This window comes from Vulpes vulpes, chromosome 16, assembly GCF_048418805.1.
Source record: "Vulpes vulpes isolate BD-2025 chromosome 16, VulVul3, whole genome shotgun sequence".
NCBI classification, from domain to species: domain Eukaryota; kingdom Metazoa; phylum Chordata; class Mammalia; order Carnivora; family Canidae; genus Vulpes; species Vulpes vulpes.
In genome coordinates, this window is record NC_132795.1 from 51,985,318 (window position 1) to 52,008,482 (window position 23,165).

Genomic DNA, 23,165 nt, shown 5'->3' on the forward strand with positions numbered 1-23,165 from the left:
TCCTGCTGCGAAAGACTGCGATGGCCCTCAAGAGTGCCTGGGGGTACAGAATCCAGCTAGATTCCTTAGCAGGGAGCACGAGGAACCCCACCATAAGGCCCATATCTGCTCCGCCCAAGTTCAACCACCACCCCCTTCACATGCCTACTTGTGCACACCTGTTCTCTCCGCCTAGAATAACTTCCTCCTTAAAAGCATCTGCCTTAAATGTCGTCTCTGTAAGCCATCCCTGGCTTCTTCAGGCAGAGTCAGTCCCCCCTGTGGAGGGACACCTCTCGACACTGGAGCTTTATGCCACTGCATGCCGAGCACTGGGCGAACAGCTGGGGATGCAGCAGCGAACAAGACAGACCAAGTCCTTGCCTCACAGTGGTCAGACCAGAGTGTTTACACAAGTAAGAAGGGAAGATAACACTGGGCAAAGAATATAGCGTTTGTTTCGTATCATCTTTTAATTTTTGTGGTATAGTATTTTAAAAATGGAGTAATATACTTTCTCAAGATATTAGCAAATTAAAACAGTAACTTTTTACCTGCACCGTTCACAAATATGCTTCCTGTGTTTAAGCTTCCTGCATTTAAGCTTACTTAAGCTTACTTTTCTACACTACCGTAAAAAAGTATATTAAATGTGTCCCAATTCTGTATGCAGAGTATATACTATGGTTAGGAACATGTGCACATACTCATCCTATTGGATCTGAACGCTTAGCAGGTACACTTTGTCTGGGCCAAGGCTTACATACTCCAGATATTTAAAAAATTCCAATTCAGTTCCTAAAATTTCAAAGCATAAAAAAAGGTTCACTAAAAATGCCTATTTGTATACTTTAATCAGAAATTCAAACTTTAAGAGATGACGTTTTTATGACTCGTGGTTACATCAAAGCTTGATGTTCTAAAATAATGGCCTAATATTCATTTGTTCACAGAATATTAAGAACCTATTATGCGGCAAGCACCTTCAAGATCCTCACCCTCATAAATTTGTATTCCAGTGTCTAGAAGAACACATATGGGTTAAGTATTTGGTGAAATGAATTATAATTAATATTTGGGTCTAGCTCTATCCTTTCAGCAGCTCAGCCTGCCAGTTGACAAGTTGTTGTCTTTTTTAAAGATTTTATTTATTTATTTGAGATTTATTTGAGAGAGTGTTCGAGAGAGAGTAAGGGGGGGCAGAAGAGGGAGAAGGAGGCTCCCCACTGAGTGGAGAGCACTACCTGGGGCTCCATCCCAAGACTCTGAGATCATGACCTGAGCCAAAGGCAGATGCATCACCGACTGAACCACCCAGGGGCCCCCAGCAAGCTTTCTTAAACACCATGTGGCAGGTAGTGCAAAGCAGTGCTGATTGAAGGGACAGAACATGCAATTAATTTAATGAGTTCTAAACAGCATCTTTAAAGTGGTGTAACCTAAGATCAAATAGAAAATGTAAGAAAACATGGGCAGCCTGGGTGGCTCAGCAGTTTAGCGCCACCTCCAGCCCAGGGCGTGATCCTGGAGACCCAGGGTCGAGTCCCACATCAGGCTCCCTGCATGGAGCCTGCTTCTCCCTCTGCCTGTGTCTCTGCCTCTCTCTCTCTCTCTCTCTCTCTCTCTTTCTGTGTGTCTCATGAATAAATAAATAAAATCTTAAAAAATAAAATAAAATGTATGAAAGAAAACATAACAGATACTCATGGCGGATATTGTTTCACAAAATTTTTGTTTCATGTATTTGTGAGAGTACCAGATGGTAAGCCTAAAATGTCTTTTTACTGTGAATCCCTACCAAAGTATTCAAATAACATTGGCTAGTAGGCTGTAAAGTTCAAATTAAAAGAATATTTTTTTTTTGGCCAACATATTAATCAAAGAAGCAGTGACTTTAGCTCCAAAGGAGCTCAAAAGAGCAAAGACCTATCATTGTTGTCTGTATCTCTCGCACCTACAGTCGTGCCAGGCACCTAGGAGACCCCCAGTAAAGGTCACAAAAATAAATGACTGAATGCCTACTTAGTTGAAGACGCTACAAGTGATGCAAACCAAGTAAGATCCAGCTCCTACTGTAACATCTAGAAACTTAAGACTGGGGGATTCTCAGGTGGCTCAGCGGTTTAGCGCCTGCCATTGGCTGAGGGTGTGATCCTGGAGTCCCAGGATCGAGTCCCACGTTGGGCTCCCTGCATGGAGCCTGCTTCTCCCTCTGCCTGTGTCTCTGCCTCGCTTTCTCTCTCTGCCTGTCATGAATAAATAAATAAAATCTTTAAAAAAGAAAAGAAAAAGAGACTTAGACTGGAAAAGAGTTAAGACAAAAATCCAAACAGATAAAACAGGCGCCAGGGGGACTACGTCAAGGAAGTCAGCGTCACGCCCAAATGAGGGCAGATGAGGAGGTCTGTGGAGGAAGTGACCTGAGCGGAGCTCTAAAAGGTGGGACTATCTCGGGAGCTATAGATGGGTGTGGGGATGGGTGAGGCAGGAGCTGCTGGACAGCAGTACAGCCCAAGGAGTGTGTGGGTACACCTACCGTGTTCCATTCGAATGAATGACCTGGGAAGCGTGGTGAAGTCCCCCTCCCCATGCCAAGCCCAGGGTGGGTCTGTGCTAAATTCTTTGGGAAAGCTACCGTGAAACTACTGAAAGGTTCTAAAGGGTCCTAAACGGTCCGTGTTGTAGTAGAAAAGTAATGCTGAGGCCTGGGCCTCCGCCTGGTGGGGTAGGGTGGTGTTGGGGGGGGGTGTCTGAGTATGTCTGAGTTTTGGAACATCCCGAGGCTCTAAACACGTGTGACCCTGGACAGACAGCCATTCTCTAGCCCTCAGTTAAGATGATCACAAAGGGGGCACCTGGTGGTTCAGTGGTTGGGGTCCCCGCAGGGAGCCCGCTTCTCCCTCTGCCCGTGTCTCTGCCTCTCTTCCTAGGTTTCTCGTGAATAAATACATAAAATCTTTAAAGAAAAAAAAAAAAAAAAAGATTAGGACAAAGGAGAGCAGTTTGGCACATCACAGAGGGCGCACCGAGTCCCCAAGTTCAGCACCTCAGCGTCACTTGTCTCAGCCTCCGCGTTGCCAGGAGTAAGCGAAGCATAGAGAGGTGGGGTCTGCAAGCAGGAGGAAGGAGGCCCCCCGGTGGGATACTCGGTGCTGCAGGACCCCAGCAGGACCCCAGCAGGTGGCCGGGATGCAGAGAAGACCCCGAAGCGGCGGAGGCTGCGTAAGGAGAACGGATGGCTCCGGCCCGGGGCCGCGCCCGGCTGAGTGACCTTGGGCGAGTCCCGTCCCTCCTCCGGGTACCGGCTTCCTGCTCCGGGGCCTGCGGGACCCGCCGGCCCGTCTGTGCGGCCGCCGCCCCCCGGCCCGCAGGCCCCGCCGCCCTCGGCGCCCCTTCCCGGTGGGGGCGGTCTCTCCCCGCGGCGCCCGCCCTGAGGTCACGCGGCCCGCGGGTCGCTGGGCCTCTTACCCGGGCGTGCACTGTGCCCATGGCTCCCTCTCCGGCCGCCGCCTCGCACAGCTACCCGGGCGTGATCACGGCGCGGCGGGCGAGGGCAGAGGGCGGGCCCGCGGTGGCGGAGCTGTCACTCAGCGCAGCACCCGCAAGCCTCTGGACGCGGCGCCCTGGGGGCAGCCATGATGCCCCGCCCCCTGGCTCACGGTGCTCTCGCTCATTGGTCCGTAGGAACCCGTGACCGGATGTCCGCACGGACGCAGCGCGGAGACCGCGCAAGCGCAGAGCGTCCAATGACGCCCGGTGGCTGCTGGCGCGTGGGGCGCGGGTCTTCCGCTGGGAGCCGGCGGGGGAGTGAGCCGACCCGGATGGGTCCGCCGAAGCTTCATCGGGGGCCGCCCGCCTCCCCGCTGGCGCCCGGGTCCGGCGGGTGCTGTGCGGAGCCCACGCCCCCGCGGAGCGCCGAGGCTCGCCTTCCCCGTCTGCGGGGCCGGCGCAGGTCGCAGAGGCACCTGCTCCCGGCTGCTGGCCGCCCGAGCCCGAGCCCGAGCCCGAGCCCGAGCCCGAGCCCGAGCCCTCGCGGGTAGAGGGGACGTGACGGTCGTTCTGCGTCACGGGACTGGAACAAGGGCCGTGGGACCGCGCCCGGCACGGGCCAGGGCGAGCCGGTGCATCAGAGGCCGCGGCCGCAGCCTGTAAGTACTAGCGCGGGGCCGTCCCGGGACGGGCTGGGGGCTTCACTCTGCTGCGGGGAACACCCCCCTCCCCCCAGAAGATGACCACGTCGTAAGGAGTCAACACGCGTGGCAGATGCGGGGAGACACCGCCAAGGGACCGAGTGAGGGACGGTCAGCATTGGGCGTCCACTGCCTCCTGCTATCAGGGCATCGCGTCACCACCCCCGCTTCTCCCCGGAGGCCCCTTCCCAGACTTCCTGACACCGGGGTGCATTTATTTATTTTTTTTTTTAAGATTTTACTTATTTATTCATGAGAGAGAGAGAGAGGCAGAGACACAGGCAGAGGGAGGAGCAGGCTCCATGCAGGGAGCCCTACGTGGGACTCGATCCTGGGTCTCCAGGGTCACGCCCTGGGCTGAAGGCAGCGCTAAACCACCGAGCCACCTGGGCTGCCCCCGTTTTGCATTTATTTTTTTTTTCCCCGTTTTGCATTTAAATAGCACCCAGGCCTCCAGCATCCCTAGGGTCCACCTAGGGTCCACCCTAGGGTCCAGCATCCCTAGGGTCCTAGGGTACCAGGGTACCCTTCTCCTACCCTTCTCGCGTGGGAAGAGAGACGTCAGCACCTGCGGACCGGTCCTTCCCTCCCTGCACCCCTTGCAGGCTGACCTAGCCATCTGCCTCCCCACTTCCCACCCAACCCCCCTCCACCACCACCACTACCACCACCACCACCAGGGCTCTCGCAACCCCCCAGCTCAGACTCAGAAGGCTGTTTTAGAGGAGAAAACTTCTTGACAGAGACCTTCGAAGATAATCTAGGAGCAAATTTTAAGCACAGGTTACCCAAGCTGGACGCTTAGCTCAGAATTCATGCTCCCACTTCCTCCTTCCTGATCCTAAAGTGGGGATGGCAGCAGTTGCTGAGGATTCCATGAGATCAGGCCTGGGACCTGCCCCCCCTGTAAACACTGCACAAACTAGGCCCTCCCTGCATTTTCTCCTTCATTAGTCTCTTGAGTAAGCCTTGTCTCAAAGATGAGCCATGAGGTTGGCCCGCAGATTTTTTTTTTAATATTTTATTTATTTATTTATTTATTCATGAGAGACACAGAGAGGCAGAGACACTGGCAGAGGGAGAAGCAGGCTCCACACAGGGAGCCCAACATGGGACTCGATCAAGACCCTGGGATCACACCCTGAGCCAAAGGCAGACGCTCCACCACTGAGGCATCCCGCTCCACCAGGCATCCCGACCCACAGATTGTAACAAGAGTCCGGAGTCAAATATTTGAGAGTCTGTTGGGTACAAGGCACAAGGTGACAAGGTGACAGAAGACACATCAGAAACACAGTCCCAGCTTCATCCTCAAGCACCATCTCTGACAGTCACAATGCATACTCACGTATTAAAGGCTCTGAGAAGTTCTGCAGTACCTGTACCTGTTTCACTTTCCTGAACCCAGGATTTCCGAAATTAATTGGATCATGGAGACTTTTGGGTTTGGGTTCTTGAGGCTCTTTGGCCCTCAGTGGTGTTCATTGGTAATTCTGGTGCTCCCCTTTTGGGCAAAAGGTACAGCTGTATTTCCCTGCCCGCATCTGCATGACTTGCTTTGGTCAACAGGCTGTAGGCAGAAGGGATGGGTATGTGTGGATGACAACCTTAAAACACCCTACACCCCCCCCGCCATTACTGTGATCAGTGACCCTCCAGATGAGGGGACAGTTTCAGGCTGGGCCAGCCAAGTGTGATGGGTCTGTAGTATGAGAAGTAAACCTGGGGAGTCTTTGTTAAATGCAGCATAGCCCAGCCTGCCCTAACTGATAGAATCACCTAGTGATACCTGCAAGGATGCCAGCTTTTGAGAAAAGTTGGCCTTACACAGTATCAATCTGGCCCCATCAGTAGTAGAAATGCAGTTCAGTGACCACACTGGTTCCCTTAAAATCACATCTGTCTCAGAAGTCATAGGGAAGGAACGCTGATCTTCCCACAGATGCCCTTGGGGTCACTCGCCTCTCCGTGTAGCATAGGCTCCAGGGAGTGGGCTGGGGACAAGAGGCCTTAAGTGGAGGTGGACTCGTCAGGATTGGGACCAGCTGGAGGGGCGGGGTCAGCCAGGGAAGAGGTGCTCAGGGGTCTGGCTCCTTGGACTTGGAAGTTGACAGATACAGGGCAGCTCTGCACTGGAGGGGTTATGTCGAGGTGCTTGGTAATGCCAAGGAATAGCCAGGTGGAGGTGGCCAGGTGGGCTCGCCCCTCACCTGAGCTAGAGAATGGGGCTCCTCGGAGTGAACTCTTCCCCCCCACCCCCACCCCCCGGAACAACTGTGAACTCTGAGCACAGCAGGCAAGGGGACGAGCCCAGCACTCAGGACAGCGTAGGGTCGCAGAGGAAGGAGAGGGACTCTAGGAGGACGGGGTGCTGATCCAGTGTCCAGGACAGAGCATATGGAGACCACCTGGCTGGAAGGGCCGGCCATAAACCTGGGGGGGGGGGTGTCATTTGAAGGATCTTGCCTGTGAGGGAAGGGAAAGAAAGGGGGGCTCCTGAGAGAGGACCCAGAAACAAGGGAAAACGTTTTCAAAGTCACATTTATTATGAGTTATTTTCCAATGAAAGTAATAAATATTTACCATAGAAATTTGAAAACCACATACCAACACAACAAATGAACTGTAATTATGGATAATGGGATGATAACAACCACTGTCAGTACTGGGGTGTGTACGTTCTCTGCCTTTCCTCTGTGCACAATACACACCCACAAATTAATTAATAATTTATTTATTTATTTATTAACAAGATGAGGCTCACGCTCAGCACCAAGTTTTGTTATCTGTTCACCAAGTAAAGGCTGTTGCTCCCTGGTCATTACCTAGACTACACAGTTATTATTCCTGACAGTAGAGTGTATTCCAGAGCATAAATGTGCCATATAAAGAAGAGGTTTGTTCGATAAGGTAGTTGGAACCTAAGAATGTTCCAACGCGCCGATCAGATACCTCAGCCGTGCTGGAGAGGTATGGGGTGAGGGTGGGATGGTATTAAGGCACAGGTGGTGGGTGGGGCCTTGGCCATTTCTGAAAGAACACTTATTTGTCTTAGCACACATTTTTCAAAAAGTATAAAACACATGCTCATTGTGAGAAGGTGGAACCAGTTCAAAAAGTAGTAAAAAAAAAAAAAAAGCAGTTGCATGTAATCCCATGAGCTGTTAAAATAATTCCTTCTTTCTACCAGTCACAGAACTAGCATGTGTATACGGTCTACAGAAAGGTGGCAGTTATTGTCAAATACTGGTGAAGCGTGCTCGGATCTGCTGCAGCCCATGCTGCACATCCAATGGAAGACAGTTGATCAGGGGAACTCGAGAATCAGGGGCTCAGGGGCAGGTGTGAGGGAGGGCTCTGAGGAGCCGGGGGGCGTGGGTGGGGTGTCAGGCCTGGCCTCCCCGACCCCTAGGCCAGCTCAGCAAGGACCAGTACCTTGTTCTGGGGCTTTAAGCAGCTGGGAGAGCCTACCTTTCGCCAGCTCTTGTCTCCTTTAGGAGGCGAGTGCTACCAGAACAGGAGCCTCGTCAGTACTCCCATCCCGGAGACACAAGGACCCTGCGAGGAGCCACAAAGGGGGGGGCTCTGTGCCCTGGGCAGTGGCCCGGTATGTTCACAAGGAGCCTGCCTCTAGGAGCCCACAATCTCATGGCAGCTCAAGGGAAGGAGCTCACATAGAGGCTGCCCCTAGAACCACATTCTTTTTTCGAGGACACGTCTTTATAACAAAGTGCTTTGTCTGAATTTTCTGGTTCTTCAACTACCAACGTCCTTGCACAGTGTAGGTGAGAGCTACAGCTTCCTGTGCCAACGTGGAGGATTTTGAGCTTATCGCTCTTTCTTTCTTGCTACACGCAAATGCATGATTATATTTCACCTGGAGTCACATTACTCTGTGCTTGCCAACAAATCACACCTAGGGAGAAGGTAGGTCCCCGTCTCTTGCTTATCTCCATTAAGGCTCTGGGAGTTCAGAAGTGGGCAGGGGATGTTGAGAAAAAAGGTGCGCAGGACCCAAGCCCTTCTGTTGTGCTGGGCAACTGCCTGGGATCCTGGGATGCCAGCCTGTGCACTGGATTTTTTTTTTTATAAGGCTTATTAACACCTTCCTGATTCACATGACATAAAATGCAACAAACAATAAGATTCCTTTATATTCTATACAAAACTCTATCAAATATTTAAGCTAGGTCAGAAAAGTGTTCCCAAATAAGTTAGCATCTTTTAACGGCCCATGACCCTCAGTGGCCCCCCTTGGACAAGGCTGCCACCTGCCTCGGCTACACTATTTCCCATGTGGGGAAATGGGATCACATTACTCTTCCTTCCAAACCCCAACACTGCACGGAGGGCAGCCCACCCGCCGGCCACAAGCCTCCCCCCAAACCACACACACACCCCTGAACCCTCACAACACTTGCTATTCTAGAAACTTCGTACCCAGAGAACTGCAGGACGACTGGCCATGCCCCTCCACGCTGGCCTTCCTACTGCCACTTCCCAGCCAACTAAGTTAACATACCCAGAAGCTTAACTATTAAACTTCCTTATGCTCCAGACCACCACATACACCAAAAGTAGCTTCCTAGCTTTTCGTAAAAATAACAGATTGCCCTTTGGTTTCAGTGAACTATAAACTGAGCCAGAGGCAGAACAGCAGGACATTAAGTGCCAGCACAGACGCTCCTGCAGAAAGATCAGAAAGCACCTCTGAAAGAAAGTCCCAGACTCGTCTCCTCAAATGACTCCGAAACGCTTCTGCACCAGAGGATTGCGGGGAAGGAGGAGTCCCTCCCAACTCCAACCTGGAAAGGCCAGGCAGGAGGATGGGCTTGCCCAGCCGCCTTAGCTCCGGCACCTACTGGACAGCCAGGAGGGTAGCAGTGCCTTTATGTTCTTCAGGGAAGGCTGCGGGCTGCTTGCCGGTGTCTGGGATCTGAAACAAAAGGAATACTGACTCAGCCGCTGTCCTGCTGCCCTGAGGTCTTCCATCTCAGCAAGGATGGATGGACACCACCAGCCCACCCTGAGTGCGCCATCATGCACACTCCGTGCACTGCACGGTGGTGGTGTCCAAAGCCACAGCGTCCTCCCTCCTCCTGGGCATCCAGAGGGTCACCATCCTGGATTCTAAGCTGGTAGCCCTCCAGCCCCCCGGGCCCCTCCCACTGGGCATCCCAGTGGAGTCCATCAGTTTCCTCCACATAGACCAGCTTGCCCACCAGCCTGCACCACCATCCCCAGGCTTCCTCCTTCTGACCAGCTGCCCTGCTCCCTCAGAATCCAGGCAGACCCCAGGGCTTGCACCTGGCACCTCCTTCTGGCCCTAGAGCCTATGAACACTTCAGGCCCACAGGTTCCAGTGAGGCCGGCCCTCCTCATCCCTGCCTGGACCAATACAGCTGCCCTCTGGCTGGTGAACCTGCTGCCCAAGGGCCCGGTGATGAGACCTCCTTCCCGTGGCCACTACAGTCATTGCCCAGTGGAAACCAGACCCTTCCACTCCCCTACTTTACAGCTCTTCGTGTCTGCCAATAGCACTGAGATCTCCTCTCCTGAGTGCCCACCATGTCTCCAGTACCATGCCAGGGGCTGCCAAAAGCCTGACCGAGATCCAGGGAAGAAATGAAGGTCACCCTCAGGGAACACATAAGACCACCAAGGCTCACGATTTCCAGGATTAGACCCAACCCTTGTAGCTGGAACAAGGCCTTTCTTGCTCTGAATCCGTTTTCAGAACTCAGAAGTAGCAGCATCCCTGAGGCCATGTTAGCAACCAAGGATGCTGGGTTCCACCCCCAGGGCTCCCCCAAGACTGAGCAAGTCTGAGCCCCGATGAGAATCTGCATAAATAGACACCCCCAGCCCACACACCCACGGCCAGATCACTGACCTGGACATGGAGAACAGCTGTGTCATCACCCGAGAACACATACTCAAGGTGAGCCACTGCAGCCACCGGATGTCCTCAGACCTATCTGGAAACCATGTCACCAGTCTGCAGGAATAAGAAAAAGAGACACAGGTTATCAGCGTGAAAACAAGCCAACACACACACACACAAACTAAAGAAAAAGCAGGCATCTGACATCCATGCCCTTTGTCCAGGTAAACCGCCAGAGTCCCATCTAATCCTAATCTGATCAATCCCAGGAGGTGGATCGGGCGCATTATACCAAAGACAAACCTACCTAAAAGCCCTAAAGCAGTTAGGTCACTGGGCTGCGGGAAGCTCCAGGGATATGCGTGGAAATAAGAGGGGAAGGGCTTGGGCTTAGTTTTCCAGGCTTCTCCATGTGGCAAGGTGCCCACTGAAGCCGATGCAGAGAATCTGGGAGTCAAGGTAGCACGTCCCCCGACCCCAGCCTTGCACACTCCCCCACCCCACACACAAGAGGCCCCCCATGGCGAGCCCTGTAAATGCCTGACCAGACCTCTCCCCGGGGCAGGGGTGTCTGGGAGTAGGTGATCAATTTGGTAGAGGGGAGGGGATCTGGACAGGAGAACCGAGCCGGATTCTGAGGGATGGCTTGGCCTCTAAAAGATGGACCAAAGGCCATGCTGATCCACTCGCTAAAAAGACTGTAAACGCCACTGTAAATCTAAAGGAAGCAGAGGTTAAACAAATAGCCAGGATCCAAGCGGTGCCTCACGTCCTCCTGGCGCGCTGCGACCCGGTGTGCTGCGAATAAACTCCCAGGCTGGAAGTGTAAACCTCCAAGAAGCGGAAAGAAGTGACAGCGTGGAGAAGAGAGGCTGAGAAGGGTCTCCAGGGGGCACTGTCGCGCCCCACAAGGAGCCAGGCCACAGGTTAAGGCCCTCATGTGGGTTCCCTCTACCTCCAGCCAACGACGTGGGAGGAAAGCGCAAAAGCCACGTAAAATGCCCACCTCTGGACCATGGCGATAGCAGACTCCACGGGCAGCGTACAGGGCAGCATCATATAGGACACGACCTTAACTGGTAGGAAGTTGTAAATCTTGCTCATGTATCCACGTTGGATTTTAATTGCTTTACTCAGATCTGAAAAATACAATTTGGAGGTGTCTGTCTCCCAGCAGTGTAAGAGCCAAACCGCCTGGCCCAGGTGGTGCTTGGAATTTCTATGAAATACTCAGATCCTGGCATCCGGAGAATCCGAAGCGCTCCCCAAGGAGGTCCCATGAGTATGCCCAGGACAGGCCTCGGACAGCCCCCAGCATACAGGCTTCTCAGTGCATAGCTCGCTCTCTCTTTTTAAAATCTATTTTTCATTTTCATTTAAATTCAACAAATTAACATATAATGTATTACTGGTTTCAGCGGTAGACGTCAGTGAGGCATCGATCTTATATGACACCCAGTGCTCATTCCACCACATGCGTCCTAATGCCTGACACCCAGTTACCCCGTCCCCTCACCCCCCTCCCCTTCAGCGACCCTGAGTTTGTTTCCTATGATTAAGAGTCTCTTATGGTTTGTCTCCCTCTCTGATTTCATCTTGTTTTATTTTTTCTTTTCTTGAACGACTCTCTTTTCAAGAACTATCTTTGGAGGGCTACACAAACTTCTCAAAATACCCCATCGACTTCTGAGCTTTTCCCCGAACCTTCAGCTGGACCCTGTCTCCTTCTGCCCAGAACCCTCTGGCCTGTTAGCTCCCTTTTGTAATGACCTCCTGACACCTCAGATCACATTAGCCCCAACAGCTGCCGGTTCATGCCCTGGTGCATGGGATGATGTCCCGCTACCCTCTGAATTCCTCCAAATGACCAACTGGAAGCTGGTTTGTACACTCCCATCCACCTAATAATCAAGTAATCAAGTCACGTAATCAAGCACATCCCCACTCCATGGAGATTCAAAATTGCAGGTTTGGAGGCAGGGAGAAATCAGGGAAAGGGGGCTCCCCAAGAAAGAAGGCTTAGGGATGGGTGGACAGGCAGAGAGGGTTCTGGAAGAACGGGCCCACCCCTGTGGCCCCTGCAATCCTGTGTGCCCAGTTCACTTAAAACAGGCTCAGCTGGAGTCTGCTCTCCTCTGGCCGTGACCCCTTGGGAAGGGAGATGGAGCAAGGGTCTGTGCCAGAAGCAGGGCCCCAGCAGGCCCCATCTCCCACATGCAGGATTACCTTCCTCCACAACCCAGAGAATAAAGCCCCTTCAGTCTCTCTCTCTCTCTCTCTCTCTCTCTCTCTCTGTCACAGGAAACCATATCCTCAGCCTTCCGCGCCCCTGGGGAGTCAGCACCTCCAAGGAGCTTGGGCGACAGGGTCTCCAGGATGCCCTCATTCCAGGGCAGGATGCTGAGGCGCAGGTGGTCCAGCAGCTCGTCTGGCTCGGGCTTCGTCCCGCCGGCAGCCACCCTCGGGGGAGCTTCCGGGCTCCCGGGTTCCCAGGCCACTTTAAGATTCTTCATCTCGTCCGAGGATAGATTCAGGCACGGCTGGAGCCTGTTGCAGATCCCTGCCAAGGACACGGGAAACCAACCACCAGCTCAGTGTGGGCAGCAGGGGGCACGACGCATGCACCCACCCAGCAACGACAGGGGCACAGGCAACCGCTGGGGAAGCCACGGGCCTGTGGGCGAAGTAGGAGGCAGGCATCCATGAGGCCGGGCGTTCAGGCTTTTGTAACAGAAGGAGGTGTGGGGCTTTGAAGCCAAAGAGAGACGGGAGTTTGGCTCCGGCTCCACCCCTCCCTAGCTGTCTGGGCTCCATGGCCACATGGGGATTCGTGCAGGTGAAAGATAAGAATTATAATGGATTTATAAGAACTAAAGCACTGGTTAAGCCCACGTTCCAGGCCGCTTCGTCACCTCAGCTGAGAAATCAGAGGCACAGAATAGGTTAGGAGATTCACCCAAAGCCACATAGCCAGGAAGCTGAAGAGTGGGATTCGAACCCAGGTCCAACATTACAGAGGACACCCTTTCGCTGTGTGGCATTGGAAGCAGCGCTAGGTGTGGGAGTTTGTGCAGACCCTGCCTTAGATGCTGGGGCTCAGTAGCTAATCCCAGTCAGTGGCTCCTGCTCTCGTAGAATTGGCACGCTGGGTTGGGCAGGGGGTGGCTCCCTCGGGCTCCCAACCTCTGAGTAAAATGACCAAGGGCTGGGGGTGCCTGGGTGGCTCAGCAGTTGAGCATCTGCCTTCGGCTCAGGGTGTGATCCCGGGATCCAGGATCGAGTCCCCCATGGGCTCCCCACAGGGAGTCTGCTTCTCTCTCTGCCTGTGTCTCTGCCTCTCTCTGTGTGTCTCTCATGAATAAATAAAATCTTTAAAAAAAAATAGAAACTGACTTCTAGCATTGAAGACAAGCAGTTCCAAATACATCTAATATTGCAAGAGCCCAAGTCCCACTGCCCAGACCAGCCGGATGACTCCCAAGGCAGGAACCTGCCCCAGAAAGGAACAGCTGGGCTCACAGGTGTGACCTGCACCTGGTTGGAGGCAAGTATTCTGATTGCTCCACCTGGGGCCTGGGGGCAGAAACCCTGCTTAACTTCCTCTGTTTATCTAAATGTTCAAAACAGTTCACACAGGAAAAAAGAAAACAAAACACAACAGACAGAACTGCCTTGACAGGCAGGTGGCCCTGCAGGAGAGGGTTCCTGTGTCCCTGAGTCTCGCCCCAGCTCCAGCCCTCAGTGAGCAGCATGGGGGCCCTGGCTCACCTCCGCCTCCCCGCCTCCCCGGCTATGAAATGGGACAAAGACTTCCTATCTCACAGGGCCAATGAGTCGGCTGAGAAGAGGCTAAGGGAAGACACTGGGCATGGAGTTTCTAACATCAACCTCCAGTTACTGATGCTAACGAAAAGCTTATTAAAAGGACACATCTAGGGGCACCCGGGTGGCTCAGTGGTTGAGCGTCTGCCTTCGGCTCAGAGTGTGATCCCGGGGTCCCGGGATTGAGTCCTGCATCGGGTTCCTGGCATGGGTCCTGCTTCTCCCTCTGCCTGTGTCTCTGCCTCTCTCTCTGTGTCTCTCATGAATAAATAAATAAAATCTTAAAAAAAAAAAAAAGGCCACGTCTGCCCCCACCTCACCCATACATACCGTTCTCTTCCAAGAACCTGAAGGCGTCTAAGTACCCTCGAAGGCAAATCTCTCCAAGCACCTGGCGACAAATCAAGTAAGGGTAACTGCAAGGGGAGCCATTCTGAAGGCAACAGAGAACCCTCCCCACTGAGCTGCTCCCCCCGGCCCCGCACAGCCACAGCGAGGCTGGACACAGGGCTCCACTTTCACACAGGACTAGGCTCCAATGACATCCCCTCCACGGAGCCTCTGCTGGCAGCCCAGGCATGCCAGGCACTGCTGTCTCTGGGCTCCCTTGGTCCCTGAAGGAGCCTCCACCCTAACAAATGCAAGAGCCTGTTCCCGTTGTCCCGGGACAATTAAGAGTGGCCTCCTCTACTGTCTGTACACACACTACACATGCAAACCAATTTACAGCCTCCGCCCCCTCTCCTGGAGCAGCACATGCTCCTGGGGTACAGTGTACACAACGCCTTCTTTCTCCCCGGAGAATCCTGAGTGTACACAGTTGACACATTTTCTTTATATCAGGGAGATAAGACCTCCTACAACAACACTCAAGAAAGATTAAACCACCAAATGCAGTGTGGTTCTTGACTATGCTTGCAAATAAGAATCATCAGGATAACGCAAAAAAAAAAAAAAAATCCCACCGTCCAGGCTATACCCCAACTACTTGAATCCTAGCCTCCTGGATGTGGGGTCTGAGCTGCAGGGCTGTTTAAATCTTCCCAGGTGATTCCAGTGGTCAGAGTGGGGCAGCACTGAGCTTCCAGAGCCAGAAACTCTTCTGTGAGTTCCTGTTCAGTGAGGAGGATCTGCTTCTGTTTGTGGAAAGAACTGGCAAACAGGGAAGCAAAGAGCTGTGCCCTCGAACACACAGCCCCCAACTCACCTTGAGATCTGGAGGGAAAAGCGCTCGCATGAGTAGGTAGGCATTCTCTGAGCAGAGGCGCAGATTGAGCTTGGTTAAGTCCACCTGAAGAAAGTTCGTGGACTTGACTTTAGGGCAGATGTCATACTCTCCATAGAAGGGGGACACAGTGATGGTCGTTTTGGCATCAAAGAAGGGGACATTGTCACTTGCTCCTCCGTCCATGTATCGCTTTCACAGGAAGGAAAAAAAGGACATAGTGTTACAAGCTCTGGGCTGTCTTTTGTGGGTTTTTTGTTTGTTTTTGTTTTTTAAGATCAGGGGTAGAGGCTTCTTAGAGACACAGGCTGGTGCTGCGGGAAGACAAGGCTCTGGAACCACTCTTTCAACCAATCCTTACTGAGCATGTCTCTGCCAGCCCAGGCTCTGGGCAGGCACTCAGTTTGCTATATACTGTTGTGGAGTTTGTGCACGGCACAAGAGGTGCCTGGTCAAGAGGCAGACAGAGGTGAAGCCCAGCCTGTGTTGTGGTGGCCAAGTCTGAAGCCCAGGTGTGGCTTCACCTACAGGTGTGCCCGGGTAATCTGCCTGAAGGGGGCCGTATGGAGCAGGGGCTCTGTGTGCAATGAGGACAGAGTCCCCTAAAAGAGGCAGAACGTTCAATTCCAGACCCCACGCCTTTGCTGCTTGGAAATCAGAACCAGCACCTTGAAGAGCTTTGGAGACTTAAATGGCAGTGAACCCGGGGCCAAGGCAGCCCTTGGAAAACACCTTCTGAATCCACAACCTGATAGCATTTGGGATCAGCTATGGTGAGCATGTTTTCCTGCATCCGTGTGCTTTGACACCCTTAGGCCGGCCCAGGCAGGCTGGGGTACGACTTGGACCAAGTCTGCACCGATCAAAGCAATGTCTGGAATGATCCCCAAATCTGAGGCCACCCCAGCCCAGCCGCCGGCACCCACAGACGAAGGCCTTCAAATAGCACAGCCGGTCCTTCCTGGGACCTAAAACGAGTCCAGAGGATAAGCACCCACGCTCAGCCACGCCTTCGCCATCCAGAGATTCTTGCCTCGAGTCCACAAAAATGATCGGGGGTGCACACAGCGGTATTTTCAAAATGGGAGCCCCACAATTTCCATGGAGGACGTAGGAAAGCCTCATGGGCAGGTTGGGACAAGGAAGCGAAGGTCTGGAACCTTAGGGAACCCTAAAGGAGGGCGGAAGCAGGCTGCCAGTTTCTCAAAGGGAATCCTCGGGTCCGATGCGCCCCATCACATGGACCTTTCCCTTCCCCTCTGAACTCTCCTATAGTAAGGCTCTGAGTTGGGAATCCCTGGGTGGCTCAGTGGTTTAGCACGTGCCTTCGGCCGGGGGTGTGATCCTGGAGTCCTGGGATCGAGTCCCACGTTGGGCTCCCTGCATGGAGCCTGCTTCTCCCTCTGCCTGTGTCTCTGCCTCTCTCTCTGTCTCTGCGTGTGTCTCTCATGAATAAATAAATAAATCTTAAAAAAAAAAAAAAAAAAGAAGGGCTCTGAGTCTGCTCAGTGGAATCCCAAGTAGCTCTTCTGGTTTTCTGTGGGTTTCGCTGGAGTGTGCTGCATGCACCACCCGCACCCCGAGGGCTGGGCAGTCCCGGCCAAGTGACAAGACGGTAGCAACTCTGTGGGTGGTGAAACAGCCCCCTTCTTGCAGGCTCACTCACGCCAGCCTCTGTGCCGAGCACCTCACGGCCCTTGCTCGCGTGATCCTCACGATACCTCTGTGCTGCCGCACTGTGCTTAACCCTCGTTTTGCAAACCGATCTCAGAGGGGTTACGGAATGTGTCCAAAGCAGTCCGGCTACCAGGTGCCAGAGGAGGGATTCTGTCCAGGTCGGTCTGCCAGGCAGGGGCCGTGGCCATCTGGGGTGACCCCTGCACCGCTCCAGGCCTGTTTTCTCATCCAGAAGCGGGGACCACGTGTCTGTCATGGGGCTGCTCCAGGGCGCGAGTGAGGCTAGATGGGACATGCCTCTGCCTCCGCTCTGCAGCCTGCGGAAGCTCTGCTCTGGGACACTGGGATGTCGTGTGTTCTCTCTCAAGGAGAGATTTCTTTTCTTTTTTTTTTTTTTAAGATTTTTTTTTTAATTTTTATTTATTTATGATAGTCACACACACAGAGAGAGAGAGAGAGAGAGAGAGAGAGAGAGAGAATGGGAGAGGGCAGAGACACAGTCAGAGGGAGAAGCAGAGAGGGAAAAGCAGGCTCCATGCACCGGGAGCCCGACATGGGACTCGATCCCAGGTCTCCAGGATCATGCCCTGGGCCGAAGGCAGGCGCCAAACCGCTGCGCCACCCAGGGATCCCTCAAGGAGAGATTTCTTAGCTTGACACCACTGACTAGTTTAGAGACCGGTGATTCTTTGTTGAGAGGGCTGGCCCCGTGCATGCAGGATGTCAGAAGCACTTCCCCAGTTGTGGCAACCCTCTCTCTAGACCTTGTCCCGGGGGCGGAGGGTGGGGAGGAATCAGCCCAGGGTGGGATGCCTGCGGGGCTCAGTGGTTGAGCGGCTGCCTTCGGCTCAGGGTCCTGGGATCGAGTCTCCTATTGGGGTCCCCTCAGGGAGCCTGCTTCTCCCTCTGCCTCTGTCTCTGCCTCTCTCTCTGTCTCTCATAAAAAAATAAATAAAACCTAAAAAGAAGAAGAAGAAGAAGAAGAAGAAGAAGAAGAAGAAGAAGAAGAAGAAGAAGAAGAAGAAGGAGAAGAATCACCCTGGGGAGATCACCCTGGCCCTAGAAGGAAGCTCCAATAGCCTGGCATCACCCAGCACCTGGTCCAAAGCCTGCAGAACAGACACTTTGCCTCGTGTTTCTCCATCCCAGGCAGGGCTCAGCAGTTGGCCAAAACACATTTGTGGAATGGAACCAAATTGAAGCCAGATCAGCAGCTTCTGACTTTGCATGGGCTGCAAAGGGCAAAGTCAGACCCAGAGTGGGCTGCATTCCCACATCCCCTGAGAATAAAGCTCTATCTTAAGCAAGTCACAGACTCGTAAGCATCTCCGACTTTAACCAGGCCAGCCAGGCCTCTCTCGGGTGCTCAGGTGAAGATTAAGCGAATCAGCTTACCTTCCAGATATCGAGGTAATTAATTCTACATGAAGCTGGTTGTGCTGCCCGGGCAGCCTAGAAGGGGGCTAGCTGGGGAACCTCTGTGTGAAAGGCATTTGGGGACGCACCCCAGGGTGCCAGCAGGCAGGAGCTGCGCAGACAGTTTAAAAGCAGACTCACCACGCCTCTGAAGGAAGGAGGGATTATGCCACTGAAGAAAGGGATGAAGCTGGAACAGAGCAAGGCCTGCAAGACAAAAAGAAGTGAAACCACGGGCCCCAACTGCCTGCCTTCTGCTCCCCTGGGGGCCCACATAAGCCTTCTTCAGATAAACAGAGCAACGGGCTGAAATGCTCTTTGCAAAGGGTGTGCTTTTATAAACGAGCTGAACAAATGACAAAGCAACCTACACACTTCTATTTCAGGCCTAAGTAGAAGCTCCTAATGACACTGTCTGTGGACATCAACTTCCGGTCCCTCTCCCCACGACAGCTGCACTGGGCGCTGGCTGACTGGGAAGACACCAGACCAGGGCTCTGCAAAGGCTGACCTTCTTTAGAATTACCTGGAAAGCCTGTGGACCACAGACTCCATGACCCACCCCAGGACTCTGATGCAGCAGGCTGGAGGGGCCTGAGAGCCCGGAGGCAGGGCAAGCGTCCAGGTCCAGCTGATGCTGGGGGTCCCAGCAGCACATTGAGAAGTACCGAGCTGGGGGGCTGGTGGTGAGGGAGGGGGCAGGAAGCAGGACTGGCCTACTGAGAAAACCTTCCCCTGCAGGAATGGACCAGAACTGGCTATCTAGAAAAAGCTTTTGGAAACAAGGTCAGATAGAGAGGTTGACCCCGGCTGCTGAGATGCTACTGGTTATTCGTGCCAGGAATATACATCGTGGGAGGAGGGACAAACGTGGGACAGGGTCTCTGGCGGAGGGGGTCATGAGCCAAGTCTTGAAAGATGGGAGAGTAGTAGTATCTGAAACTGAAACCTATACGCTGTAGACCACCGACCATCGGATGCACACAGAGCTCACGTCACTGTGGTGCAGGAAGCAAACCTGGGAAACCAGGGTCTTTTGCATCTTAAGACACAAGGCAGGTGGCCTACGGCAGCCCTCTCTGTGTTACTTTACTTCCAAGACGAAATAGCGTTTATTTGGCAATGCCCAGATAAGCAGACTGCTTACATCCACAACTTCCTCTTTGGACTGAAACTCAGACACCAGCACATTTTCCCCATCGGACACTCTGGTGAGTGATATGCATGTTTTGCCAGAGATGAGCAAGTGGACGTTGTCTGGGAGATGTCTCTGAAGGCTTTCTTGGAGGTTCCTGCCCAAGCTGAAGTAGGGGTGGAGGATGCCGATGTTCCGGCTCCTGGCCTTCTGGGTTATATCCATGAGGACCTGTATGATGATCTCTGGGGGGGCAAGAGACAGACATACAAAGAACTGTGCCACCCTGGAGATGGCAGCGCTCTGTGGCAAGACCAGATACCAGGTGGCAAGGAGGCGGCCAACCTTCTTCCAAGCCTGCACTAATGCAGCAGCCACGTGCAGCCATGGAGCCCTTTTGAGTGTGGACACTCCAATCTGAGGTGTGTAGATGACACACCAGAATTCAAAGGCTTCATACAAATAAAATAAAATATCTCATTAATGTTTTATAGATTAGACGTGAAAAATGATAATATTCTGGCCATATTGGGATACATGAAATCAACTTCACTGTGTCTTTCACTTTTTTCAGTGGGAAATATTAAATGACACTCACGGCTACACGGTATTGCTCCCCAACAGCGCCGCTCTAGGTCCCCCCACAGGAACGAGCCTCCCGAGGCCCAGGAGAACCCTCTGTCTCCTCCATCCCCCAGGGCCAGAGGCAGAAACTCCTCATAGTCAGAGCTTTAGCACAAAGGACCTAACACTATAGAAAGCAGAGGATCGGTGCAGGCTGGGCTCAAGGGTGAGTCCCACCTCCACCCCTTGCTAGCCAGTCGACCTCAGAAAGCCACTTCACTGCCCCTCGCCATCTCAGACTATGCATCTTTAACTTTGGGGATGGAGGGGATTAGATACACTACCATCTGTAAGGTACTCAACCCGGAGGAGGCTCCTAATACAGAACCAGACTCACCCTTAAGCCTCTGACACCAGAACGACCGCGGTCTAATGGGCACAGGCCACATCTGTGCTCCGTGAGGCCTCACTCACTGGCCTGGACCCCTGTGCTTGTTCTGCACTGCCCTGACATGCAGGACCATTGGTCCCAGCCTGAGACCTAGCCCGTCACGAATCCTGAGATGCAGAAGAGGGGACATAAGCCAGCCTGTCCTGGCCCACCTCTGACCTCAACCTAACTCTCCCTACGTGTGTGGCCCCACCGAGCCCAGGCAGAAGAGGGCAAAGTTGCACACAGCTGGAACGTTCCATCAGCCTCTTGTGCAGAGTACTTGGCTTAGAAGCACTCACAGGAACCCTTTCCAAGGTGTAGCCCTAGCGGCTGCTCCTTGGTGGTCCCCAAATGAGACAGGAGTTGAAATCAGGGCTCCTGGAATTTGGGGAGCAGCTCCTGCCCAAACTTCCAGACCCTACTTTCCGAGGACCTGGTGGCTCCTGAGTCTCCCCATGTCCTACAGGGTACAGACCCAGGCTGCACCTGTCCCCTGCCAGTTAGGAACCTCCTCTGTACTGGAGTCAGTGCAGGTTACCTTGACATACAAGAGCTGTCTTTTATCCCTCCCAAAGCCCAGAGCAGACGGACGGGCCATGTGGCCAGCCTAATCCTCCCTAAGGCCACATCTTCTGCCCTTTGCCCCCTTCCTGTCCATGAAGAAGCCAGCCAGGGCCTATCTCCTAATCCCCACCTCCCAGTCAGCCCAGGGTCTGCTCACTGATCCTATCCAATTGCAAGGCTGCACCTACTGGCAGGGGATTTCTGGCCACCAGGAAGAAAGTCATTCCCTGCTGGTGGAGTCCAAGCTGCCAGTCCCCAGTTAGAGCAAAGGGTAAATCGCTAAGGAAGCCAAACAGCGGCTGATGAGGTGCACTCTTCCTGCCTGGGGACCTTTGGGTGCCAACAGGTCCCGTGGCTATTTGTCCCACATCCAGCTCCCTGGACCGGAACCCCAGGGCACACCCAAGTTTGGGCCAGCTGGGCACAGACCCCACATCTTCCCCTCCCAGTGCCACCCACATAGACAGATGTTTAATTAGCACAGGATTTCAAAAGCACAGGAAGGACCTCGTTTCCAGGGGCACTGAACAGGGTGGGGGTGGGTGGAAGGATGGTGTAGGGCATATCCAGGGATCCACCCCAGCCCCTAGGAAGGGTCTAGCGCCCCCCATGCCCCTACACACACACACACACACACACACACACACACACACACACAAAATCCCCCCTGAAGCCCACCCCCTTCCATGTCGCCTAAGACTCCAGACCAGTGAGACTGCCCAGGAGGACTCAGAAGAGTTGCTCTCTACCTGAAAGGCGGTCCAGCCCCCCCCCCCCCCAGAAGGGGGGAAGGGGTGTCTCCAATCCCCCAGACGCCAGAGGGGAAAAGCGCCTGCCCAGGGACACAAGACAATGCCCTCCAGGTCAGATGCCCCCCACGCCCCACCACTCCCGAGCTGACCGGAGGCCGGCGGGGACCAGCTCCATCCACCGTCCTGCTCCCTCCTGCCCGCAGGGTCGGGGTGCGGAGACGCTCGGGGTTGCCCCGCCAGCCCCGCCCCCCCCCCCCCCCCCCCCCCGCCCCGGGCTGGCTGGCGACAGAGAACCCCGGCGGGCGCCGGGCGAGAGGACGCAGCGGAGGGGGCCTCTGCCCGGGGCGGGCCCCGCCGCGGCCCGGGTCCCCGGGTCGTACCCAGCGGGATCCCGGAGAGCATGGTGACGCAGTGCAGCGCCCCGGCCGAGGAGCCGAACAGCATGCGCGCGTCGTGCACCAGGTGCGGGGCGCGCTCGCTCAGGCAGCGCGTCACCCCGATGTGGTAGAAGCCCAGGAAGCCGCAGCCCGAGAAGGACAGGCTCCAGCCGCGCTCGGGGTCGTACATCGCGGCGGCGCGCCGGGGGCCCGCGCGCAGGGCTGGGCGTGGGGTCGGGTGTGCAGCCGCCCGCGCCGCTCGGCCCCGCGCGCTCTCCCGCCGGCCTCCGCCCGGGTTCAGGCATTCTCTGCGTGACGTCAGCCGGCGGCCCCGCCCCCTCGGGCCGGCACCGGAGCCGCGGCCCCTCCCCGGGGGCGGGGCCTGCGGTGGGGCGGGCGGGGGGCGGGGCCCGCGGCGGGGTCGGAGGAGAGCGGGGACCTTGCCCCCGGGCGGGGTAGACCAGTCCTCCAGCCCCTGGTGGTGGATGTCCTGGAGGCAGCTCCCTTTCTGTTCCCTGCCAGCTCTTAAGTCTGGGAGAAAGTGGAGCTGGCCCTCTTAGGTCCTTTTTTAATTTTTTTAAAAAGATTTTATTTATCCATGAGACACGTAGAGAGAGGCAGAGACACGGGCAGAGGAAGAGACACAGGGCCTGATGCAAGACTCGATCCCAGGACCCCGGGATCCTGCCCTGGGCGGAAGGCAACCGCTCAACCGCTGAGCCACCCAGGCGTCCCCCTCTTAGGTCCTTGATAGCCCCTTTCCACAGGGGAGAGCAAACCTTAAGCAGGCACCAGTGTAAGTAAAATTGAATAGCTTTGCTTAATTTTCCTGCAATTTTTTTTTTTTTTACATGATGGTTTCAATTAGTGGCAAGTGGTAGAGATAGTGACATGAAGTTTCCATTTCAAAGCTTCACTTATTTTTTTTTCTTAAAGATTTATTTATTTATTTATGATAGACACAGGGAGAGAGAAAGAGAGGCAGAGACACAGGCAGAGGGAGAAGCAGGCTCCATGCAGGGAGCCCGATGCGGGACTCGATCCCGCGACTCCAGGATCGCGCCCCGGGCCAAAGGCAGGCATCAAACCGCTGAGCCACCCAGGGATCCCCTCAAAGCTTCATTTATAAGTGAAAATTGGCGGATGT

The 23,165-nt window shown here is 54.2% G+C and overlaps 2 protein-coding genes and 1 long non-coding RNA gene across 3 annotated transcripts in view; 1 reads left to right on the forward strand and 2 right to left on the reverse strand.

Moving 5' to 3' along the window:
- Positions 1–3,654, reverse strand: part of SAMM50 (SAMM50 sorting and assembly machinery component) — a 34,701-nt gene extending 31,047 nt beyond the window's left edge. Inside the window, exon 1 of the mRNA XM_026017349.2 lies at positions 3,448–3,654. Within this exon, the coding sequence (XP_025873134.1) occupies positions 3,448–3,468 (21 nt within the window). The 5' untranslated portion in view covers positions 3,469–3,654. The remainder of the gene's footprint in view (positions 1–3,447) is intronic.
- A 90-nt stretch (positions 3,655–3,744) lies between these two features.
- Positions 3,745–5,547, forward strand: LOC112934001 (uncharacterized). Its single transcript, XR_003237795.2, has 2 exons — positions 3,745–4,127; positions 5,220–5,547. It is a non-coding gene; the product is annotated as an uncharacterized lncRNA (long non-coding RNA).
- A 1,145-nt stretch (positions 5,548–6,692) lies between these two features.
- Positions 6,693–22,313, reverse strand: PNPLA3 (patatin like domain 3, 1-acylglycerol-3-phosphate O-acyltransferase). The gene is made up of 9 exons (XM_072741076.1): positions 22,022–22,313; positions 19,341–19,573; positions 18,335–18,400; positions 15,083–15,292; positions 14,206–14,266; positions 12,398–12,613; positions 11,060–11,192; positions 10,063–10,167; positions 6,693–9,105 (listed from the first exon to the last, which is right to left on the reverse strand). Exons 1-9 carry the CDS (start codon positions 22,206–22,208, stop codon positions 9,015–9,017), a joined length of 1,302 nt encoding a protein of 433 aa, XP_072597177.1. The 5' UTR covers positions 22,209–22,313; the 3' UTR covers positions 6,693–9,014.
- Between the last annotated feature and the right edge of the window lie 852 nt (positions 22,314–23,165).

Bases quoted from the DNA above. Each gene is read 5' to 3' on its own strand.
- PNPLA3 (XM_072741076.1), bottom strand. From the start codon at position 22,208: ATGTACGACCCCGAGCGCGGCTGGAGCCTGTCCTTCTCGGGCTGCGGC. The intron at 18,401-19,340 runs GTAAGCAGTCTG...TTTGTCTTGCAG, and splicing joins CCAAAGAGGAAGTTGTGGAT to GCCTTGCTCTGTTCCAGCTT. The intron at 12,614-14,205 runs GTATGTATGGGT...TGTCCTTGGCAG, and splicing joins CAGGTTCTTGGAAGAGAACG to GGATCTGCAACAGGCTCCAG.